Source organism: Tauraco erythrolophus, chromosome Z (assembly GCF_009769465.1).
Source record: "Tauraco erythrolophus isolate bTauEry1 chromosome Z, bTauEry1.pri, whole genome shotgun sequence".
Taxonomy (NCBI): domain Eukaryota; kingdom Metazoa; phylum Chordata; class Aves; order Musophagiformes; family Musophagidae; genus Tauraco; species Tauraco erythrolophus.
Genome location: NC_141496.1, coordinates 85972779 through 85995747, shown reverse-complemented (window position 1 = coordinate 85995747; position 22969 = coordinate 85972779). Strand labels below are relative to the sequence as shown.

Genomic DNA, 22969 nt, shown 5'->3' with positions numbered 1-22969 from the left:
GCTTTTGCCTTTATAATCAATCACAGCTTTTGATCAGTAATGCTTAAACTGAAGTCTAGCCATAGATACATTCTTCAGTGCTGCTATTATATTACCCTTTGGAAGTCTTTCGAGTTGAGACATTTTGTGACTTGTGGAAGCAAGCCTTTTTTTTTTAATACTTCTTTTTTTCTTTCTTTCTTTCTCCTATTGGGCAACCCAGTGCTGCTATTCCTGGTGTCACATAACATGGCTCCAGCCTTATTTGTTGTTCTCCGGGGAAGAAACTATACTCTCAGATAAGAAAACTGACATAGGTAGAAGTCTTGCGAGTAAGATATCCTCCAGCCATGTCTATATAACGTGTAAACTGTATCTGTCTGCTTTGAGAAGGGATAAAAGTGCGGCTGAAGTTGAGAAGAAAGAGAACCACAGCTAGAAAGCGGCTACCTAGGAGCAGCGTATGAAGAAAAAGAAGTTCAAGCACTTAATTAATGTTTCAGGAAAAGCAAGAAATCAAGGCATCTGTAGCTATATAGTTAAGCCTTGAAACTTCTGCAGGATGTCCATATTGGTCTAAGTTATAGAAAGGAAGAATAAGGTAAACTGCTGAGTCACAGCAACAGGTTTTTCAGTTGGTTACTCTAATCACTGAATGGGACTGTTGCAAAATATAAAAACCAGTGTGGCCAGTTCTCAACAGTTGATCAGCCAGCCGTCCTTGGAAGTAACAGCCACAGCTCGCCTAGACTAGGGAGTCATTTGTACCTCTGCCTTCATTGTTTTCTTGATGCTTGTGTTCTCCCAGTAATGTTTTAAGTAATGAATGACCCTAATGAGAATATAAACTGCTGGGTATCTAGGTGTAAGTGGCAGAAAATTGTTGTGTTAAAGGTAATACGAATTTAAGGGCACTGTGATGTTTGGGTTTTTTTGAAGGCATAGTCAATATCTTTTGCAAGTTTCCTTAAAACGAATCATAAAAAATAAGCTGTGTGTTTGCCAGAGGAAATACTTAATGAGGATGTGGATAACCTGATAAATTTTTAATGTGTGAAAAATATATGTGTCTTGTACCTGCTAAGCTTCTGAAACCACCAAAGATGTGACTGAAGAGGGTTATTGACAGAAGTTAGTTTTAGCCTAGGGAGACCCATCTTTCTCTGCTCCCTTCTCCCCCTGTTATCCACCACTTACTTTTTAGGGGGTAATTCCCAATGGAAGCCTGACTTTAGGTGCCTTCAATTATCATTTGAAGCTCCTCTTCCACTTCCTATAGAAGCAACTCAGGAAAGCATCTATGTGAGGTTAAGTTTAGTTTTCTGAATCACAGACGTCTATGAATAAATTTGGATTTGGCAGGAGGAGGAAGAGTACAAGTAATTTTCTTGTAAGCTAAGTCGTGAACCACTGTGATGTATAGATGTGGTTTGTTAATGAATGGGAGCAGTATGCGTCTTGTTGGCCACATCCAGGTTTGTTTTCAGTTCTGAATATTAAAGGGTAAGCAGAACATTAAAGAGAAAACTTCCTAACTCCATAAACATGTTACTGATTTCTCAAAGTTGTGATTAAACCAGAAAAGCCAAGTCTACATGTCTCCTGTACAATGTTTACTTGACTCAGAATGAATTTTTAATCAGTGAAAGACTTGAATTTCTTCTGACCTTAAATTCTTGCATAACCTTGGGGATAAATCCTTACTTAGCTTTTTTTTTTTCTTTTTTTTTTTTCTTTTTAGGCTATAAGTAGCAATTCCCCCTGTACAGGACTGTATGTTTTGTTACGTGGATAAAGTATAAGCATATAACTAAAGCTTTCCAATACTAATAAACTATGTAGGAAAACTTGAAGTTGTACTGGAATAAGAAAATGACAAGTCATAAACAGAACAGACCTTGCAAACGAAAAATTTGTTTTGCCTAGTGGTGGTGTGCTTACACAGAAGCTTATACCAGAATACCTGTATGTCTCAGAAGAGCAGAATTTTTTGTGTGCGTTCCTGGCTGTGCTGGTACAGTTCTTCTAGGAATAAACCAAATCTACATTATGCATAATAAAAGGAGGAGTATGTGGTTCAGGATTGGGTAGCCCAAGTAGAAAGTTTAAAGAAAAGGCACAGTGTGTGACCTATGCTTTCTTAAAAAGGCGGTGCCATTTCAAACTCTGATGTGTATACTTTGTTGCGTTTCTGCTTTGAACTTTTTCTGTAGGCATCTTCTTGTAAAATAATTACATGTGAAAGCCTGAAGTTCCTTCGGGTTATGATGACTCATTCACCGTGAATGTAATGACTAATGTGACATTTCAGTTTATTTTAAAGAAAACAGAACAAACCCTGCACCAAGACATTTATAGCTTTTCTTCTTTCTTCTGTGAGTTTCAGATGTATAGTGTATACGCTGTTAATCTCAAAATCTCTCCTTCTCAGTCTCTTTGATCTAACTGATTCTGCTAGGGAAAACGAAAATCTTATTTAGTTTGTCACTCCTCTAATTTTAAACTGTTTTCCTAGTTATATTAATAGCCAGATGATGCACAAATCTGAGTATAAATACTTGAGAAAAGATGGTGGGGAGGTAGGGGAAGGGCTCTTTACATTAGTGTTGGGTGACAGAACAAGAGGAAATGGGTATAAGCTTAGTCAGGGGAGATTCAGATTGGATGTTAGGAAGTATTTCTTCTCTGAAAGGGTTGTCAGCCACTGGAATAGGCTGCCCAGGGAGGTGGTTGAGTCCCCATCCCTGGATGTGTTTAAGAATAGGGTGGATGATCTACTTAGCAATATGGTTTAATGGGGATTAGGGATGGTTGGACTCGATGATCTCTAAGGTCTTTTCCAACCTAGAAATCTATGAATCTATGAGTAGGTAAACTGCTTTGAGCAACAAGTGCCTAATTGTCTCTTTTACCTTTCTAAAAATCTCATCCTAACTGATATGCTTGCTGGATTGAATGTCTGAGTTGAAATACTTTGCGTTTGAGTTGTCCAGGTTGGTAAGTGCAAAATTATCTTGTATCACTCCGTTTGTATCCCTAGTCTTTTTGTCTGTATAGAGTACTGATGCTGCCCTAGGTCTGCTAAAAAATGACAGAGGAAGAAGAAGGAAGAAAAGAGTGTAAAGCATTAAAACTGTGTTATAGAGGGCTGTTTGATGCCCTTTCTTTTGGGCAGGGAGTGAAATGCTGGTAGCCCACCTCCTAGGTAAATCCTCTGACTACGTGACTATTGTACCACCTGCCTCTTCCCAGAGCCAGTAATACGTTAAAGTGTACAATGGAGCAGTATCAGTGGGGGAGAATGAGGATGTTCCACTACTGTATATGTGGGAGCAGATTGTGAGGGCTCGCATACTTTTTTTGTGCAAAGGGAGAAATTGTTAATTCCGCTCCATCTTGTGCAGGGAAGTGAACACAGGGGTCTCAAACGTTTTGTGCATGCCACAGCAACCGAGTATTAGGTAGAGTGATGGGACTGTGCCGTTGTGTAAGTCATGTGGTAACAAATCTTGGAAAAGGATGTCTGAATTTAAAAAAAAAAAAAATGGAAAAAGCTGAGATCAGTCCTCTAAGTAAATTGAATTAATCTGTTCCTAAATGGTTAAATTGGAAATAGGAATGCTAACAAGTGTCAATTATTTCCACAATAGTCACAGCCTGCTTTCAGAAACCAGATTTTTCATTTCTAATATATTATTAAATCAATAAAAACATTACGTGTCAAAACATTAGGTATCAGAAAAATACATAAAAACACGCATGAAGAGTATTTTAAATAGGAAGATCTGTGCTCCTGTTAAATTATGATAGAAATGGGTGTTGCAAATAATAAAGGGTAATAACAATAACGTGAAGGGCACAAGATAAAACAGTAAATCGACGTTGTTTTTTGCACTACTTTCTCTTTGCACAAGAGAGAATATGACTGAATACTTAAATTTGCTTTCAGAATCCTACTGTAGGTAAGTTTTAGGCTCTCTGAAGGGACATTTTTCCAGATTTTTAGGCAAATATGTTGGAGGCTGCTACAAATGGCTGAAATTTTAGAAAAGATAACCTTTTCTTCCCTGCTCTGTGTTTGTATTGTAGCTGAGTGGGTACATTCTTAGCAATGATCTTACTTAAGCACTTCTTTTACTGTTTGAAATATGTATAGTTCATCCCAGAAATTCGTGTTTCCTCGAAGTGTTTTGTCTGAGAACTCCACCAGTGTGTTGAGTAGTACAGTATAGATATTTTGAGTGTTAGATCACAATATTATGAAAAGGATTGAAATATGTATAACGTCAAACTTCACGTTTACTTGCCATCTGGCAAGTGATAAGGCTTCATAACAGAGAATGTCAGGCTTGCTATCCTTTGTCAGGTTTCTTTAGTGTTTGAGGAAAATATTGATTGATACATTTGTCTAAGTTGTACCTTTCTAATATGTAATCTTTTGTGATTATGTTCTTCAGAAGTTCACAAAATGCACATCATTTTAATATTTGAATGATCTCACATTTGACATATGTTCAGAAGACTGAAATATAGGCTTGAATGGTTTCAGATACACACTTCTCCTGAATATATGTACTCAGGAATATAAATGAGCACAGCAAGAAGCCAGGGTTGATAAACAAGGGCTTTTATGCATACTGCATAATTCAGAGGGGAAAAAAAGATTTTTTTTTTGTTTTGTGATGAGTTTTTGTCTAAAAATCAGATGTTCTGGTTGTCTCAGAAGTGTCTTAAAATTTTAACAGAAAAAGAAACAAGAAAATACAAGTCATATTTTCCACAGAATGGCAAAATTTTCTTGTCTATGGATGAAAACTAGCTTTGTCAGTATGAATTTCAGGAATGTTTTTATGTTTATTCTGGAGCAAGAGTTGTAGTCATAATGAAGAGTTTGAATCACTTTACATGTGTGCTTTTGGAGATACATAATCCACTTGATGCCTTGTATTTGTCAATGCTTTTCCACTTCTATACTTTCAGTATTAAGATAGCTTTACTATCCTTTGGGTGGCATTAGTCTATTTTGTGGAAGAAAAATGGGAAGAGCCATGGGAGGCCATCATAGACCGTTACTGCACTTCCTTAGATTGCTATGATCCTTTTCCCCATTAGCCTTTATCTAGGAACGGGAAGAGTAGCTTAGATACTAAGCAAAGAGCTTGTCTTCAGAAAGCGTTGCTAAAATATTTGACAATACAGAAAACACGTGTGAAAGTTGGTGGCACAAGTTTTCAGAAGCCGTACTCCTGCCTAAGCTGCTTACGTGTGATTTACGTCTGTAGTAGCTTCATTGCGAGGTGGCCTGTGAAGCGAGCGGTGTGGAGGGCTTACTCGGGGTCCTAGCCTGCGCTCTTTCCGCGTTTGCTGCAGAGGTGCTGATGCAAACCCTTACTGCAAAAACGTGCTGCAGATCGAGATCGTGGTGTGCCTGGTGCAGTTTAAAGGGAAAAAAGACAGTTCCTCCAGTAAGACTCTCACTGCTGCGGCGTAAGACCAAAAGCATGAATATCCTAACTGCTGTCAGGCGTGTGGTTTGGACTTTTTTAAGCCATCTTGGCAAAAGACTTTCTTAATGAGGAGTTGGCAAGAGGATTAAAACACAGACTTCTGAAGTGTTAATAAGCTCCTGCCAAGCTTGAAAAGCAGCCGAGAAAGAATGAAAATGCTGACGCGAAACGGAGTAATTTAAGGCTGGTGTCATAGGCCAACCAGAAATGAGAGTCATCCTCTTGATAGCCAGGAGAGGTGTTCAGTGGGGTGGGGATAGACTGCGAGGCTCTGAGGGTGTCAATGAAGCAGCCTGTGTTCGATGTGATAAAGCTGTCATTGCAGTGACCTACGCAGAAGAATCACTTCTCCTGCAGCGTTTTTTTTTTTTTTTTTCAAAAGATGAAAATGAGGAAAATCATGTTCCTCAAAACCAGCAAATAGGTTTTCCACTCTGGACTTGTGGAGTCCTTAGGAGATGATATCAAGCAGCATATGGCTGATTGTATTGTAGGCAGTTAACAAAAATGAAATCAAAGCATGATTCTGTGATCTGGTAAATTTTTGTCACCGCAGATTCTGGCAAAATAATTTCAATAGTAATACTTCACTATTTCAATGCTTAATATAGAGAGCAACAAGAAAGAGAGTATCCTGGACTTATCCAAAGCATTTGACACTGTCCCACATGATACCTTGTCTCTAAACTGGAGAGACATGGATTTGATGGATGGACCACTTGGTGGATAAGGAATTGGCTGGATGGTTGCACTCAAAGAATTGCAGTCAACAGATCAATGTCCAAGTGGAGGTCAGTCACGAGTGGTGTTCCTCAGGGGTCGGTACTGGGACCAGTGCTATTTAACATCTTTGTCAGCGACATCGACAGTGGGATCGAGTGCACTCTCAGCAAGTTTGCAGATGACACCAAGCTGTGTGGTGTTGTGGACACGCTGGAGGGAAGGGATGCCATCCAGAGGGACTTTGACAGGCTGGAGAGGTGGGCCTGTGAGAACCTCATGAAGTTCAACAAGGCCAAGTGTAAGGTCCTGCACGTGGGTCAGGGCAATCCCAAGCACAAGTACAGGCTGGGCAGAGAATGGATTGAGGGCAGCCCTGAGGAAAAGGACTTGGGAGTGCTGGTGGATCAGAAGCGCAACATGAGCCGGCAATGTGTGCTGGCAGCCCAGAAAGCCAACCGTATCCTGGGCTGCATCCAAAGAAGTGTGGCCAGCAGGTCAAGGGAGGTGATGCTGCCCCTCTGCTCTGCTCTCGTGAGACCCCACCTGGAATACTGTGTTCAGGTTTGGATTCTCCAGCACAAGAAGGACATGGAGCTGCTGGAGCGGGTCCAGAGGAGGGACGCAAAGATGATCTGAGGGCTGGAGCACCTCTGCTATGGAGACAGGCTGAGAGAGTTGGGTCTGTTGACCCTGGAGAAGAGAAGGCTCCAGGGTGATCTTATTGCAGCCTTCCAGTACTTAAAGGGGGCCTACAGGAAAGCTGGAGAGGGACTTTTTACAAGGGCGTGTAGTGACAGGACAAGGGGCAATGGCTTTAAACTGAAAGAGGGCAGATTTTGATTAGATCTAAGGAAGAAATTTTTCACTCTGAGGATGGTGAGGCAGTGGAACAGGTTGCCCAGAGAAGTTGTGGCTGCCCCATCCCTGGAAGTGTTCAAGGCCAGGTTGGATGGGGATTTGAGCAACCTGGTGTAGTGAAGGGTTTCCCTGCCCATGGCAGGTGGGTTGGAACTAGATGATCTTTGATGTCCCTTCCAACCCTAACCATTCTATGACTCTGTGATTCTGTCTCCAACTCTCACAGCTTACTTTGACTCACTTCTCAGGTAGATTTGAAAGAACAGATTTTCTTCTCTTCTTTGACCTTTCAAAACCAAACCAGAGTCTTGGCTTCACCTGAACCAAAAAAGGGCACTTCAAAACCTACAAGAAGCAGTCGAGGAGATCTGGGCTCCCAGAAGGCACTTAACCACTGGGCTATTGTCTCCTGACTTTCTCTTCACTGTTTTATTTTTGTTACAGGCTACTATATTTGGCTTTGCTCCAGTGAAGTTTCCAGTTACAGAAAGGGTTCTTTAACAAATGGTGTTTCCAGGGCTGCAGATGTTTCACTCATTACATAATACTGAGCATGGCTAACCTTTAAAGCTGGTGACTGGGGCAGTAAGTGCATTTTGTGAAGCACTTTCCTTGCTCCGAGAATTATTTTTATGGTGGTTGTCGTTGTTGTTATAATATTTTATCTCTTGGACTATTTTCTTTGCAGCTTCTAGAACAGTTGCTGTCTTCTGTTCTGTGAAAGAACAGTTTGGGTACAAAACTGCTGAAACAAGTTTAAACTGGTTTATTAAATGAGTGTAGCTGGACTGCTTGCTGATTATCGTTCTTCCCTTCTCACATCTTCTGCATTTCTGTTTTCTGTCCTTGGCAATCGCACTTAATTTACTGGTACCAAACTTGCCTTCGTTGATCCCAGCTGCTTCTCCTCTGGACTCTGTAGGTCACTTCAGAATTTGCTTTTCGGCCTCACATGACTGTGTGCTGCTCCAGTTTTTATACCATTTGACAACTTGAAAATACTGTACAACAGGAAAACATGAACTGTTGAATATGGTAGAGATAGTATGGAGATGATTTTTTTTTTTCCCCCTTTTTTTCTTTTTTTTTCCTTTTTTTAGGATTTTTCTGAGAAGCATTTTCGTACTCCTGAGCATCTTGGATCACAGTGTCCATTAACCTAGTAATATTTTCAGTAATTTATAATCATAAGTAGCTGTTCAAATTGCTATTGCAACACTTCGCTTCTGAAAGCTTTGTTATGTTGAATACAAGCATTTATATCATAATGTCATTGCCTCACTGTTTTGTTACAATGATATCTAGTTTTGCTGACAATCAGAAAAAAAATCAGACTAAAAGCACCGTTCTGCTTCCTAAGACAGAATCTTAAATTGTTAGTAGTTTGCTTTTGTGTCTTTTTGGAATAATTCCAATTTATTAATATAAAGCTAAAAATTTATGACTAGTTTCCTCCATTCCTTTGCTAATTTTTGCTCCAGCAATCCTAGGAATTGCCTATAGGACAGGAAAACATAGAAAATGCAAAGAACATTCAGGCTAATGGAGCCTGAATATGTTTTGTGTAAGGGCAAAATAATTTTAAAATGTTCTCCATTTGTTTCTAAAACAAAACTAGAGTATTATTGATATGTAATTATCACTTATTACAATACTGGATTTGTAAAAGTCAGTTCATTTCCTTGCCACCCTTTCTTCATTTGAAGCACACTACTGCATCATTTCAAAGCCCATGGTTTGAAATTGGAAAGGAAAACTATATTGTCAGAATACAAACACCTATTTCCCATTATATGAATGGTGTATTTGTTAGTGGCTCTCATGAAAACGTCAGTAACAAATTTCCAAAGAAAGATACCAAATATCTGTCTTGGTCAAGTTTTAAAGAATTATATATGTCTTTAGCCATTGTAGAAGTTACAGTTAAAAGAGTGAAAAAGACCTTTTCATTTCCCACCTTTGATGTTTTAGCCTTTGGTCTTTGGGTTTTAAGTATGTTTGCTAATTTGACATTTGAATTTTTTTTATTTATTCAATTTATAAAATAGTTTGTTTTTCAGCATTAACTGTAGAGCTGTGATAGACATTTCAGGATCTTAAAGCAGAAGTGATTTTGTTCTCAAATATTCACAGTTTGCAGAAATCTGGTGCTCTGAGAACTGTTTTTTGTACAGGTGGGAGAAAGGGAAAGGTTTCATTGAACTGTTTCTAGGCTTGGTGCCTTTGCTTCTGTAGGAATTTCTTACCTAAGGTGATTTGGTATGATATATCTGCTATTTTCCTACTGTAGTGCCCTGATCTATTTGGAAGGCTTTAGAAAACTTTCCCACCAAGCTGATTGTATTCCTTTTATGCCTGATTGTTGTATTTGGATGATGTGAGAAAACAGTCTGGTTCACAAACAGCTAGTACAGAGTCAACATTTTTTCTTTGAATATGTGCAAATTTGGAAAAATTTACCTGTATGACACAAAAAGCCAGTTTAGATTATTTGCAGTATCGGACCTTGACACAACTTGTTTTCTGGATGAAATTGAATTAATGATAAAAGCCATCCTTCAGGAATACTTCATTAAATGTAATTGGCAAGTCTTTTATCTTTCACTTTGTCTGTATTTTTCACAATATTATAGACCTCTCTAAGATAATCAGCTTTTAGCTTGTAACATATCTCAATCGTGTAAGCATTTCATTTTCAAATGTTGACTTGAAAACTGCCGTGAAGGAATGGTCCTGTATTTGCATATGTGCATGTTCAGACTCAGTCACGGGTGACATCCAGTCATTCTTGTTCCACAGCTGGTTGTGTTAAGACAGGTAGAAGGTGGGCATTGCGTGTCTGTGAAGTAATTTTTGCAACTCTAGTTTTTCTAATACTTGCGTGATTTAGTTAAGTGACTGTAACTGTTACTTCATTTCATAATTTAGTGATATGCATTACTTCATTTTGTAATTTTATAATTTAATGATATGCATTCCAAAAAAGAAAGCCTTTAAATGCACATGTAGGAATTGTTTTTCTCTTTACTGGCTGTCTGTGGCTAATAATCTGTGGACTACTTTTTTTTTCTGTTTTAGTTCCGTTCAGTGCTAATGGTACGCTTGAAGTAATGTTGACTTACCTTGTCTTTTGTTGTGGGGGGGTATGTGTGTGTTTGTATTCATGGTATATGCCTCACATAGTAAAATGTGCTTCATAGAACTCGTATCTAGACATGTCCGTGGAACTTCCCTATGTGTTGCTCTTGACATCTTAAGTGTTTCATAACTTCCTTGATTCATCTAAACTTAACATTGTTGAATAGTCTAGTTTATAATGTTCCATTCTGTAGTAATTTTAAATCATCTGTGATGCACATACAGAGTCTGATTTCTGCTGTCCCACGTGCACCAAACTGAAATGCATAAGCTGGAGTTACACACTTATCTGAGTAGAAATGGGCTTGGTTAGAAATGACCATGGTATGGACAAGCATACTGATGGGAGCAATAATAGTGAAGATATGCTAGAATGGACAGGCAACTGGAGTGCAAGCTCTATGGGAACACTGTGTGAATACTTAAGTATGTTCTGGTTGTTAAATGGTAATATTGGTGAGTGTCTTTGCATGTTCTGATTAATATGTTGAACAATACTGGTCCCAGTACCGACCCCTGAGGGACTCCACTGGATACAGGCCTCCAACTGGACTCTGTCCCATTGACCACTACTCTCTGGCTTCTATCCTTCAGCCAGTTCACAATCCACCTCACCACCCGATCATCCAGACCACACTTCCTCAGTTTAGCTGTGAGGATGCCGTGGGAGACTGTGTCAAATGCTTTACTGAAGTCAAGATAGACCACATCCACTGCTCTACCATCATCCACCCACTGGGTGATGTCCTCATAAAAGGCTATCAGGTTTGTCAAGCATGACTTCCCCTTAGTGAAGCCGTGTTGACTGCCCCTAATGACCCTCTTATCCTTGATATGCCTAGAGACAGCACCAAGGATAAGTTGTTCCATTATCTTTCCCGGGATGGAGATGAGGCTGACCGGTCTATAGTTACCTGGGTCTTCCTTCTTGCCCTTTTTGAAGACCGGAGTGACATTTGTTTTCCTCCAGTCCTCAGGCACCTCTCCCGTTCCCCACGATTTAACAAAGATGATGGAGAGTGGCCTGGCAATGACATCCGCCAGCTCCCTCAGCACCTGCAGGTGCATCCCATCAGGACCCTTGGATTTATGGATGTCCTGGTTTATAACTGGTCCCTAACCAAGTCCTCATCAACCAGGGTAGACTCCTCCTCTATCCTGACTTCCTCAGGAGCCTCAGGGTTCCGGGGCTCATCAGGGTAGCCTCCAGCAGTATAGACTGAGGCAAAGAAGGCATTTAGTAACTCTGCCTTCTTCTTATCCTCTGTCACCAGGGCACCCTCCTCATTCACCAGTGGGCCTACATTGCCTGTACTGTTAGTTTTATCTGCAATGTATTTGAAGAAGCCCTTTCTGTTGTCCTTGACCTTTCTTGCAAGGTTTAATTCCAAGGAGGTCTTAGCTTTCCTAGTTGCCTCCCTACATCCTCTGACAGCAGACCCATATTCCTCCCAAGTGGCCTGCCCCTCCTTCCATGATCTGTACACTCTCTTTTTCCACTTGAGTTTGCCCAACAGTTCCCCATTTAACCATGCAGGTCTCTTGGTACCCTTTCTTCACTTCCTGCCTGTTGGGATGCACTGGTCTTGAGCTCAGAAGAAGAGGTCCTTGAAGGCTAACCAACTATCTTGGGCCCCTTTACCTTCTAGTACTCTGTCCCATGGGATTTCTCCTAGCAATTGTTTGAAAAGATCAAAGTTGGCCCTACTAAAGTCCAGAGTTCTAGTTCTGCTAGGTATTCTCTTCCTGCCAGATGAGATCCTGAACTCTACTGTTTCATGGTCACTACAACCAAGGCTCCCCTCGACCTTCAGCGCTTCAACCAGACCCTCCTTATTAGTGAGAATAAGATCCATCAGCACTCCTCTTCTAGTAGGCTCATCCACCTTTTGCATCAGGAAGTTATCATCAGTGCACTGAAGGAACCTCCTGGACTGTGGATGGCTGTATTTTATTTGTAATTTATTTTTATTTGTGTTTAGATTTGTTTTTATAAACAGTCATAGAGACAAAACATAGTGTCCAAATCCTCGCTGCTGGTCAAACTTGTCAAGTTCAGGCCTTCAGGTTCTACCTTCTGTCCCAAGGGACTAAACTTTATTGTTCTGATTTAAGATCACCTGTTTCTGAAAAAAATTGCCTTTTTTAGTCAGTGTCATCAGTTTCTTCACACCAACGTTGTCATGCTTTTATCTTTACCACTGTTGTGAAATACTACATAAAGATTTTTTTTTTACCAAGACCCGTAGTGGCAGAATAAGGGGCTACAGTTTTAAACTGAAAGAAAATAGGTTTAGATTGGACGTAAGGGAGGCATTTATCATAATGGGGGAGGTGAGGCACTGAAACATGTTGCCCAGAAAAGTTGTGGATGCCCCATCCCTGGAAGTGTTAGACAGGGCTTTGAGCAACCTGATTGAATGGAAGGTGTCCCTGCCCATGGCAGAGGGCTTGGAACTAGATGATCTTTGAAGGTCCCTTCCAACCCAAACCGTTCTGTGATTCTGATATTTGAAATATATGCAGAAAGAAGGAAGAAAGCTGAATGCAACCTAGCTATACCTCTGCTGTGTTTAACAGTGATTTAGCTTCTTCAAATATGTCTTTAAAGGCACTTAAAAGTCTTGTGTTAAGTTTTTTCATAATTGTTTAAAATTCATAAAAGTGATCTTTAGAATGGAAACCTTTTCCCCCAAGCAACTTTGTTATGGGAGTGTTGGTGGATGAGAAGCGCAACATGAGCCGGCAATGTGCGCTGGCAGCCCAGAAAGCCAACCGTGTCCTGGGCTGCATCCAGAGGAGCGTGGCCAGCAGGTTGAGGGAGGTGATTCTGCCCCTCTGCTCTGCTCTCATGAGACCCCACCTCGGATACTGTGTTCAGGTTTGGATTCCCCAACACAAGAAGGACATGGAGCTACTGGAGCGGGTCCAGAGGAGGTCTACAAAGATGATTCAAGGGCTGGAGCACCTCTGCTATGGAGACAGGCTGAGAGAGTTGGGTCTGTTGACCCTGGAGAAGAGAAGGCTCCGGGGTGATCTTATTGCAGCCTTCCAGTACCTAAAGGGGGCCTACAGGAAAGCTGGAGAGGGACTTTTTACAAGGGCGTGTACTGAAAGGACAAGGGGCAATGGCTTTAAACTGAAAGAGGGCAGATTTCGATTAGATCTAAGGAAGAAATTTTTCACTCTGAGGATGGTGAGGCAGTGGAACAGGTTGCCCAGAGAAGTTGTGGATGCCGCATCCCTGGAAGTGTTCAAGGCCAGGCTGGATGAGGCTTTGGGCAACCTGGTGTAGTGGAGAGTGTCCCTGCCCATGGCAGGGGGGTTGGAACTAGATGATCTTTGAAGTCCCTTCCAACCCGAACCATTCTATGATTCTATGAAATCTCTCCTAACAAAGGGTTATGCCCTGTATGAAGCTAATAGTTCAGTTGCTATATTTTTGATAGAACAAAATGAAATGAAATAACTGTAAAATTACATTGTGGTTGTGAGAAAGGCTATTGTCTTTTGAAGGAGGTCAAAGGTAAATGTGGGAGAGGAAAACACTTTGCCATATTTCTAATGTTTAAGCAGTGAAAAGAATTTATTTTTTTCACTCCTGCATATCTTTGCTAAAGATATCTTGACTTAGACTAGTTGTACTAAGTGCCTTTAAGTGTTACCTGTGCAGGCTGGTTTTGTTTTTCATCTACAAAGCTAATTACTTCAGTGGGATTTTATTTTAGAAAAGCATGGGGATTTTAAAAGTACATCTTTTATTCTGAATATTCTTTTTTTTTCTTTTTCTTTTATTCAAAAAATAATTTTTGTCCTAAACTGCTTATAGGAAGCTTGCCTATTATGGCCTATGAATGAATTGGAAAGCTAACTTCACTTAAATAGTTTCTCCATGGCCCTTATAGATCTATATGGGCTTGGAGGTTTGTAATTCCTCAAACAGTATTGCTCGCATTCTTGAAACAGAATTCCCAATTTTTCTTTTCAGTTTATTTGGCTGAAACTGAACTATCTTTGTAGACTTTAAAAAACGATCTTTCATAGGCCTTGTATGTTAGCTTTTTTCCAATATATCCTGCGTTTTCATCGTCCTACACAAAGAAGCAGTTTTTATTTTTAGATTTTTTTTTTGTATTTGGTTTTGCCCTGCAAGATAAAAGGATATTTTCCTATTAGTCTTGTGATGTGCAGAAGCTACTCACAGAAAACTGAGAGGACGATATCTCTTGGAATTAGGTGGGGAAAAGTTGCTGTGATAAAACTTATTGTAGAAGGTCTCTTAGAAGAATGTTTGTTCCCTTGTGTATTAAGAGCAGCAGTGTGCGTACTTATTCTTGTGTCAGGTATCAGAAGAACAGCGGAAAATGGCAGTGGATTCATCTTCTTTCCCTGCAAATCATACACTTCTTTTTTCCTGCAGTTCTGAAGGCAAAGTATCCTTCGACTAACTGAATTCTGCTGTTTCTGTTTGCTTTGGTGGCTGTCTGCTAATTTATAGCTTAGTGTCTATTTATGTTTATAAAGCTATTGCATTGCAGAAGATAACCATGGCTTTGTTAAGAGCTATTATTTCAAGGTCTCTTTTGAGAGATCCTGTTGCTTTAAATCTTTTTGAAATTGGAGAATAAATTATTGAAGAGCTGAGTTGTAGTGCTTACTTGAAACCTTACTTGTCTTATCCTTGTGGAAAAGGAAGGGAACTGTTTTAGGAGGCTTGGAACACTTTGAAAAACTCACTAATCATTGTGCTGACATATGAGGCTTACGTGCCAAGTTTCTCAGCTGAATGGTCTGGTGACTCTGACTTTTGCCTGCCACATATTACAGAGAGTTTCTGTGAAGTAAAACGCAGCCATGGCTAAGAGAAAAATACAAGATCATAGATATAAGTATATGTTCCTCGGCAACCGAATGCTACAGTTTTATTGATCCCCACTGGTGAAAATTTGGGAATGTATTATCTTCATTTGCATTCTAACCTTCCAAATCTTAGTATTTAATTTTTCAGGTCCTTTTAAATTTTTCTCCCACAATTTACCCAGGAAAGCTAAACTTTCCCTTTAAAAAACATTTGAGGATGACATTCGTGCAATTCTAGGAACTACAGCTGTAATTAAAAATACAAACTGTTGTGAGATTTTTGACGTCGTGTGCTGTTATCGTTACTGTTTTATTTCCTGCTCTGTGTGCTAAAAGCAAACGTGGGCGACGATTTTAACGTTGCATTGAGAGAACGTGATATTGAGCTGTGTGAACATGTAGCAGGTAGTAAAAGGCTGGATCGTTTAACAAAGGTTTTGTTTTAAAAAAAACCCCAAACATTTATGTGATGCCAACCATTTTTCTATTTTTAGCAGCTTGTTCCAATAGTTTGGTTTCACATATATCAAGTCCTAGCAGGACTTTCCAGATTACGAGATGGTCTGATTCAAGACTTTCCCGTCTTTTAAGGGGAGAAAGGAGAGGTTGGTTTATTTATTTTTTTATTTATTTTTATAATTCTGTGAACAAGTCCAAGCATCTAAGAGGCAAACTGGAACATTGTTAAGTGTCTCAGTTTTGTGATTAATCCAGTGCAAGTCAGTGCTGCTGCTGAAGAGACACACACTGCTGCTGGCTTTGTGCTGACAAGAGTTAATTGTTGGAGAACTGCTCTGGTTGAACACTGAACAGTCTTGCCCCGTTGGCATTCAACCAGAGCAATTCCGTGTTCCAGTTCATTATGTGGTTGCCCAAATGATAGTTCTGGACAAAAGTGAAGGTGCGAATGACCAGTGGCAGTATGAGGAGGGACCTGTTAACCAATTATATGGGATTGTGTTGAAGCCATTACCGCTGCATTTCATGCTGACTTGCTTACCTGTAGCGGGCTTTATCACTAAGTTCATGTTGTTTATGACAGTAAAAAAGGTAAACTGCTGCAGTTCTGTAGCTGGAAGTGATTCAGAAGCTTCACGAGTAGCTATGGCTTTGGAGTAGTTTTCTTGTTTTTCAGGAGACTTAATCACTCAACACCTGACAAATTGAATAAACCTGTTGTTGTTCCTGTTCCTATATATCCATATGTTGTAGGCCTGAAAGCTGTCCTGTGAGTAGCTGTCCCATGGCTTTCCTCTTTTTGGCGGAGCCAAACACTTCTGTGTCTCTTCCCAGATCTCTGTTCATGGATTGCCCTACAAAAGCTGTTAGCCTAAGTGTTTAGAGAACACTGAAGAGATGTTGTGAAAAGCGTGGTGGAAAAATATTGCAGAAGAGAAGAGTCCTTTTCAGGGCGTAGATATTCTTCTTTCAGGTTTGAAAGGATTTGAAAAGTTGTCATTTTGTTGTTAGAAAATAAAAAAAACGAGTTAGTTGGAGTATAGTTCCTTGCAGTATAGTAGTTGGCACCTAAGTTGCAAAATCTTATGCTAAGATTTCCAAGCATTCATCTTGCAGGATGAATAACTGATTTTTTTTTTTTCCTTCAGCTGAGTCCTCAGAACACTTCTAATAAGTTTTTGTAGACTCAGAACACTTCTAATCAGTTTTTGTAAAGTGTGAACATGGAAAGTACCTTTTCAGTATAATTTCGGTAAGAAAGAGCAGGCTGAGAACAGGAGGAGAAACCAAGTTGCAGGGAACAGGGTTATACTGTCTCTGCCAAATGACCTTTCAGTGAGCAGAGGCCAACGTTTCTGCAGTTATCAGGCTAGGGCTTTCTAAAGACAAGAAGCTTGTCAAATTTGGTGCACTTATTATTTGGCAATACCCATGGACCACCACTCCTTAGTAGGTGGCACCTTGGCAGCTGTGGCAGTCTTGTTTTCAAAGACAGGAATCAGACTTCTGTTCTCCATTAGCTTTCTGATGGGATTCCTAGAAATCTGGTGATGGAGACATGAGGATTTAAAAGAAGATGGTCCCTAGCTTGCTGAAGGGTACAACAATACGCAGGTTTATTACTTGGCAATGACTGTTAAATATTTCTAACTCAACTTTTAAAAAGATAGATATTTCATGAGATTGGGTACTTGAAATTGTGCTTGTGATATTTGAGCATAGTCTGTCAGGTAGTTTTGCTCTTAATAGAAACTTGCATTTCACCCCTTTAAATTCATGTGCTTAGGGAAGGTCACTGGCGTTGGGAGAATGACTCTTTCTAGATCTGGAATGTGCAGCTGAGAAGTGATGTGTACTGCCTGATCAGCTGATGAAATGTGGGTTTGGATGTGTGATTTTTGTAAAGGACTTCCAGATGTTACAGTTACCAGCTGAATGTCTCAAGACTGCACTGTTAGGTCTAGATTATGAAACAAAATGGATGAAACATGCAGAAGATAAACCAGTGAGCCTATACTTGGAATTGTTCTCTCAAGAAAAAAAAAAAAAAGGCAACAGTACTCCATAGCAATGGCAGAAAAATATAGATGCTTTTAGTTAGGGTTACCTGCATTAATTTATAGTCTGTGAAGAGCTTGAACGGTCTAATAGCTAATTTTCTGTGTAGCTGCTGTAGTGGGAACTGTGAGTTCTTTATCTCACTTAAACTTCCTTGTGCTAAAACGTGACTCTTACAGTGCTAGAACTGAAATCCAGTTACTGACAATACTCTTTTTAAGCAGCAGAAACCAAAGTCTGTTTTGGAGTTTTCCTAGAATTTTCACAAAATCTCTGTACAGGAATTCTTTTATTTGCAAAATTTTCTTTAAAGGTTTTAAATCCTTGTACTTGTTGAGGGAAGGAGTTTAGCTTTAAAGCAAAGTGTTTGATTTTTCTTTCTTTGTTTTCCCCAGGAAGTACTGACATAACCATGATAGAAGACAAAGGTCCACGAGTGGCTGACTATTTTGTAGTGGCAGGGCTCACTGATACAGATACTGCAACCCTCCTGGACCAAGAAATAAGCCGACATGAGACTAAATCAACTGGTCCAAAGGCTCCAATTACTGACATTGCTGTGATAATTAAATCAGCTGGTGAAACTGTCCCAGAGGGATACACCTGTGTTGAAGCCACCCCTACAGCCCTTCAAGCCAACTTAAACTATGGAAGTCTAAAGAGTCCTGAACTTTTTCTTTGCTACAAGAGAGGCCGGGACAAACCACCTCTTACTGACATTGGGTGAGATTTCTGTAACAATTCAGTTCCTCCTTCAATAATGATCAAATCTTACTTTTCGTAAATGATGAAAACTGACGTGAGAAAACTTTTAAAAACATACTGTCTTTGAATCTATATTGCTTATTGTCTGTATCTGTGCAGTATTTTCTTTCTGAAATAAGTTGAAAAAAGCATCAGTCTTTTAGAGAACTTGTCTTTTAAAAATGAATGATAACGTTTTAACTTAAAAAGATACGATATATATAGAGAGGGAGGAGATAGATGGAGCAAATCAAATATGAGAAATTAAGTTCTCTGCTGCAATTTTATGAAAGGTCAAAGAATAATAAAAAATTAGTTTCTAGAAATGGTATAGTGCAAATCAAAAAATATAGCATGCTTTATCTGAAAGTGATGACTTCAGAAGACAAAAATTATCACTTTGTGAATCACTTTAATGCTTAAGGTAAAAGATATCACTTTAAAATGGTAAGACACTGAAACAAAGATCTTAAAATTATCCACCTATAGAGACTTGCAGCCTGTCTTTTTGTCAGATCAGAGTATTTGTGAGGTTGCTTGCAAGTTCTGTTATGATTGGCTGCAAACACTGGGTTATGTAATCTCTTGATGACTCTAATCATGCTTTTATTTCAGAAACCATGCTTTTTGATATCTAAGGCATAAGTTCCTAAAGAGTTACTAGTACTGTGTTTGAAAACCTTAGGTATAGTCAATGCTTTAAGTTCAATGCTTAATAAACGCGGAGGACAACCTGGTGGAGAAGCTCTGGACTAATTTTGTTACTTAGAGGATACTGAATTTAATGTCAGTATTCAGGACCAAGATCACAAAATCTCCCAAGATCTCAAGGTGGTGCATATTATAGTCTGTGCTACTAGCATATTGAGGTAGTGCTCGATCTGTAGTAACTCATGCAGTGCTACAGTATTGCCTAAATTGCTCTGTATAGCACTTCTGCTTCTCTAGTTTGGATAAGGATGTTGTAGAATTACTGTGGTGTAATGAGAAAGAGAAAATGGAGCATGGGTGGGAGGAACTGTTACAATGGTGGCAAAATAAGTGTGTTTTTCCTTATTTAGTTATTAAATAAATAGTGAAGTAAAAAAAATGCATCTATAGGCAAGCTATAATGTTTAATTAATTTCATTTATAAGTTTAAGCACATCAGGCACAATGCCTACATACCCTGCTTTTGACCTACAATTTGAGTGCCAACTGACAACTGGAGTCCAGTCTGGAAGAAACTGATAGTGAAATCTTAGTAATGAAATTAGTTACATGGCAAGATCTCTGCTCTAAGGATGATAGTTAGATTTATATAATTAACCTGGTACATTCTGATTTCAGTTCATCTCAATATCTAATATTAATTTCATAGATTTTCATAGATTTCTAGGTTGGAAAAGACCTTAGAGATCATCGAGTCCAACCGTCCCTAATCCCTATTAAGCCATATCCCTAAGTAGTTCATCCACCCTATTCTTAAACACATCCAGGGATGGGGACTCAACCACCTCCCTGGGCAGCCTATTCCAGTGGCTGACAACCCTTTCAGAGAAGAAATACTTCCTAACATCCAACCTGAATCTCCCCTGACTAAGCTTATACCCGTTTCCTCTTGTTCTATCACCCATCACTAATGTAAAGAGCCCTTCCCCTACCTCCCCACCATCCCTTCTGTCCCAGTTTTAGCTGGGACAGAGTTTTTTTTAACAGCCAGAAGAGCTCCCTGTTTTGGTTTCACTCAGAGGCTCACTCTGAGAAGAATGTTGATAGCAAGCTGATGTTTGTGGTTGGAAGTGAAACTCCAAGGACTTTTCAGTGTGCGGAGTACAGAAACACGGCAGGATAAGGGGGGAGCATAGCTGGGACAAGGGGGACACGATTCCCCTTGTCATTTGTGTGGAACTTAAGACTGAGGGCCAAACTGGCCAATTAGTATTCCATATCATGCAGCGTCATGCCCAGTATAAAAGTGAGGGTCAGCCGGGAAGAGGGGCTTTTTGCGCTTTTGCTCTTTTTGCACTTTTGCTCTTTTGCGCTTGCTGCGCTGTTGCTCTGCTGTTTTTTTTCTTTCTCTCTCTCTCTCTTTCTCTCCCTCTCTGCCCCTCTCTATTTCGGGGCCTCGCGTTCGTCCGGGATTTGCAGTTTTCGGGACGAGACGGGCTTCGCATACGAGGGGTGGTGAGCACCTACATTGTATTAAATCATCTGTATTAAATCACTCTTATCTCAACCCACGGGTTTCACGTTTATCCTTTAATTCTCTCCCTCATTCCTGGGGGTGGGGGAGGGGGAGTGACCGGCTGTGTGTGGGGCGGTTCAACATAACCCACGACACCTTCTCAAGTATTTGTAGGATGTAATCAGGTCTCCCCTCAGCCTCCTCTTCTCCAGGCTAAACAGCCCCAACTCCCTCAGCCGCTCCCCATAAGTTTTATTTTCCAGCCCCTTGACCAGTTTGGTCGCCCTTCTTTGGACTCGCTCCAGGAGCTCAATATCTCTCTTAAAGCGAGGGGCCCAAAACTGGACACAATATTCCAGGTGCGGCCTCACCAGTGCCGAGTACAGGGGCAGGATCACTTCCCTGCTCCTGCTGGTCACACTATTCTTGATACACGCCAGTATCCCAGTGGCCTTTTTGGCCACCTGGGCACACTGCTGGCTCATATCAAGCCGGTAGTCAACCAATGATGATTCTAATAATCTTCAGTGAAACTGTGATTTTTAGAGTAGTCTTTTCCCATGAGTGTGACTGACACTGCAAGATGAGATAATTGTTACAATTTGACTGAGTCGCATTGCAGTATGAAGTTATTCTTCAAATGATATGTCAAACTTCAGTGAGTTTTAGCAGAAGGAATATAGTTACACCATGTGCCATGCCTCTGGATGCTGCATATACCTTTATGGAAGTGACTGCTACACGTTTATTTTCATGTCTCCCAGAACTTTAGAAATTGAAAGCTTGGATAGGTTTCATAGGGAATACCTGATAAGCAAAATAGGCAAATAGTTGGCTGACTAAGGGCTTCCTTAGCAGAGACACTTTTTTAAACTATTGGTGGAAAACTGTGGTATTTGGCAAGTAGTATTTGTTCTGTATTTTACACAGATCTAGTTAGGATATGACACCTAACAAATCCTGGCAGGCTTTTCTCTCTGAGCAGTGATGCATAGGAATGTTCCTGCTGTTTTGCAACTACGTGCGAGAGATGGTTAGAGCCTGTGCAAGAGGTGGATAGAGCAGCTTTTTATTTTGTGAGTTCCAGTGTGTTCAAATGAAAGTGGAGTTTGGGCAAGAGACGTATGTGCAGTCTGAAGACTGTTTTAAGCTGTTCTCCAGTATTTTAATTAAAGAACCAAATGTGAATAGTTACACCAAAATAGTTACACCGTGTGCCATGCCTCTGGATGTTGCATTTGCTGTGGCTGTTTTTAGTTGGAAGAATAAAGGTTTGACCCTAAGACAAGAGATCTCTAGGGTTCGTTTCCTATGTATAGCTGTAAAATTTAGTATCTTAAGCTTCTAGGTCCATAAATAATTCAGCTACTAGCCATTCTATTGCTTTCCTAACCAATATTTTTGCAGATATTCCAGAAATAGACAAGAACTGAGATTTGAGATTTGTTTCAGTTTAGGTGCACTGAGATTTCGTAACAAGATCTCACTTCTCTTACTTTTACACTTGAGTTAGGAATATGGGATAGCTCCAGCACTTGTCTCTTAAATGGAAGAAAACCTCACAGGAAATGCTTTTTAATTGTAAGTGGTTTTGCAATTTGTAACTTACTGTAGAAAGGATCAAGGCAAGAATATCAGAGTTCTTGTCTGAAGCAGGGCTTCTTGTATTACTGAGTAATGCAAAAGTTAGGTAACTTACATTGTGTAAGTTAAGAAATACTCTTTTTTTTTTTTTTTTTAACTAGTATGGGAAGCTTTAGCTTGGTTAGTCGTTCTGTGCTAAGCACCCATCTCATTCTGCCTACTTGGTTTCTGAAATTATCTACAAGAGTATCAATTGAACAAATGTTTTTCTTTACTAGAGGTGTATTTCAAAAATGAAAGTAAACTCAAATTTCAAGAAGCACAATAAAAACTGGAAGATGTTCTTAAGAGCCAGCATCTTCCATTGTTCCTTAAATCCCACAGTGTGAAAATGGCAGTTGGGTGTTTGGAACAGCTTGGGATAATAATGATGAAACTAATCAATTGCTTGTGCGTTTTGACAAATAAAAGTGGTGGCAGTAGAAATAAAAGATAAGTAAATCTTTTCCCTCTGCTTTATCCAACACTTCTCCTCTGGCCCTCCTACTGCTTAGTATATTTATTTTAGTTCCCTTTTTATTCCATACTTGCATACTGCCTTCTCTTAAATGAGATAGGAAGAGCTGTTATGAAGAGTTATGTTGCTTAAGGTCCGCGAGAGGCAGAAACGTGGTTGGACCTAGAGAAGTCAAGCTGGAGAGCAGCCTCACGCAATGCAATTTGCAACAGTCCACCTATTTTGAAATGGTTTTCCAGAAGCAAAGTTTTCTGTGGTTTAAGGTTTTTAACTCAACAGCTGCAAGAAAGTAGTATTTATCTTTTCTAAAATCTGTTATCTGATGTATTGAATTATACCTTTAAATCAGTAAAGCTGGTCATGAGAGAACCTCCA

The 22969-nt window shown here is 39.8% G+C and overlaps 1 protein-coding gene across 1 annotated transcript in view; it reads left to right on the top strand.

Annotated features, from left to right (window-relative positions):
- DENND4C (DENN domain containing 4C) overlaps nt 1-22969 on the top strand; it is an 84489-nt gene that overhangs the window by 7052 nt on the left and 54468 nt on the right. Inside the window, exon 2 of the mRNA XM_086629129.1 lies at nt 17978-18305. Within this exon, the coding sequence (XP_086485255.1) occupies nt 17995-18305 (311 nt within the window). The 5' untranslated portion in view covers nt 17978-17994. The remainder of the gene's footprint in view (nt 1-17977; nt 18306-22969) is intronic.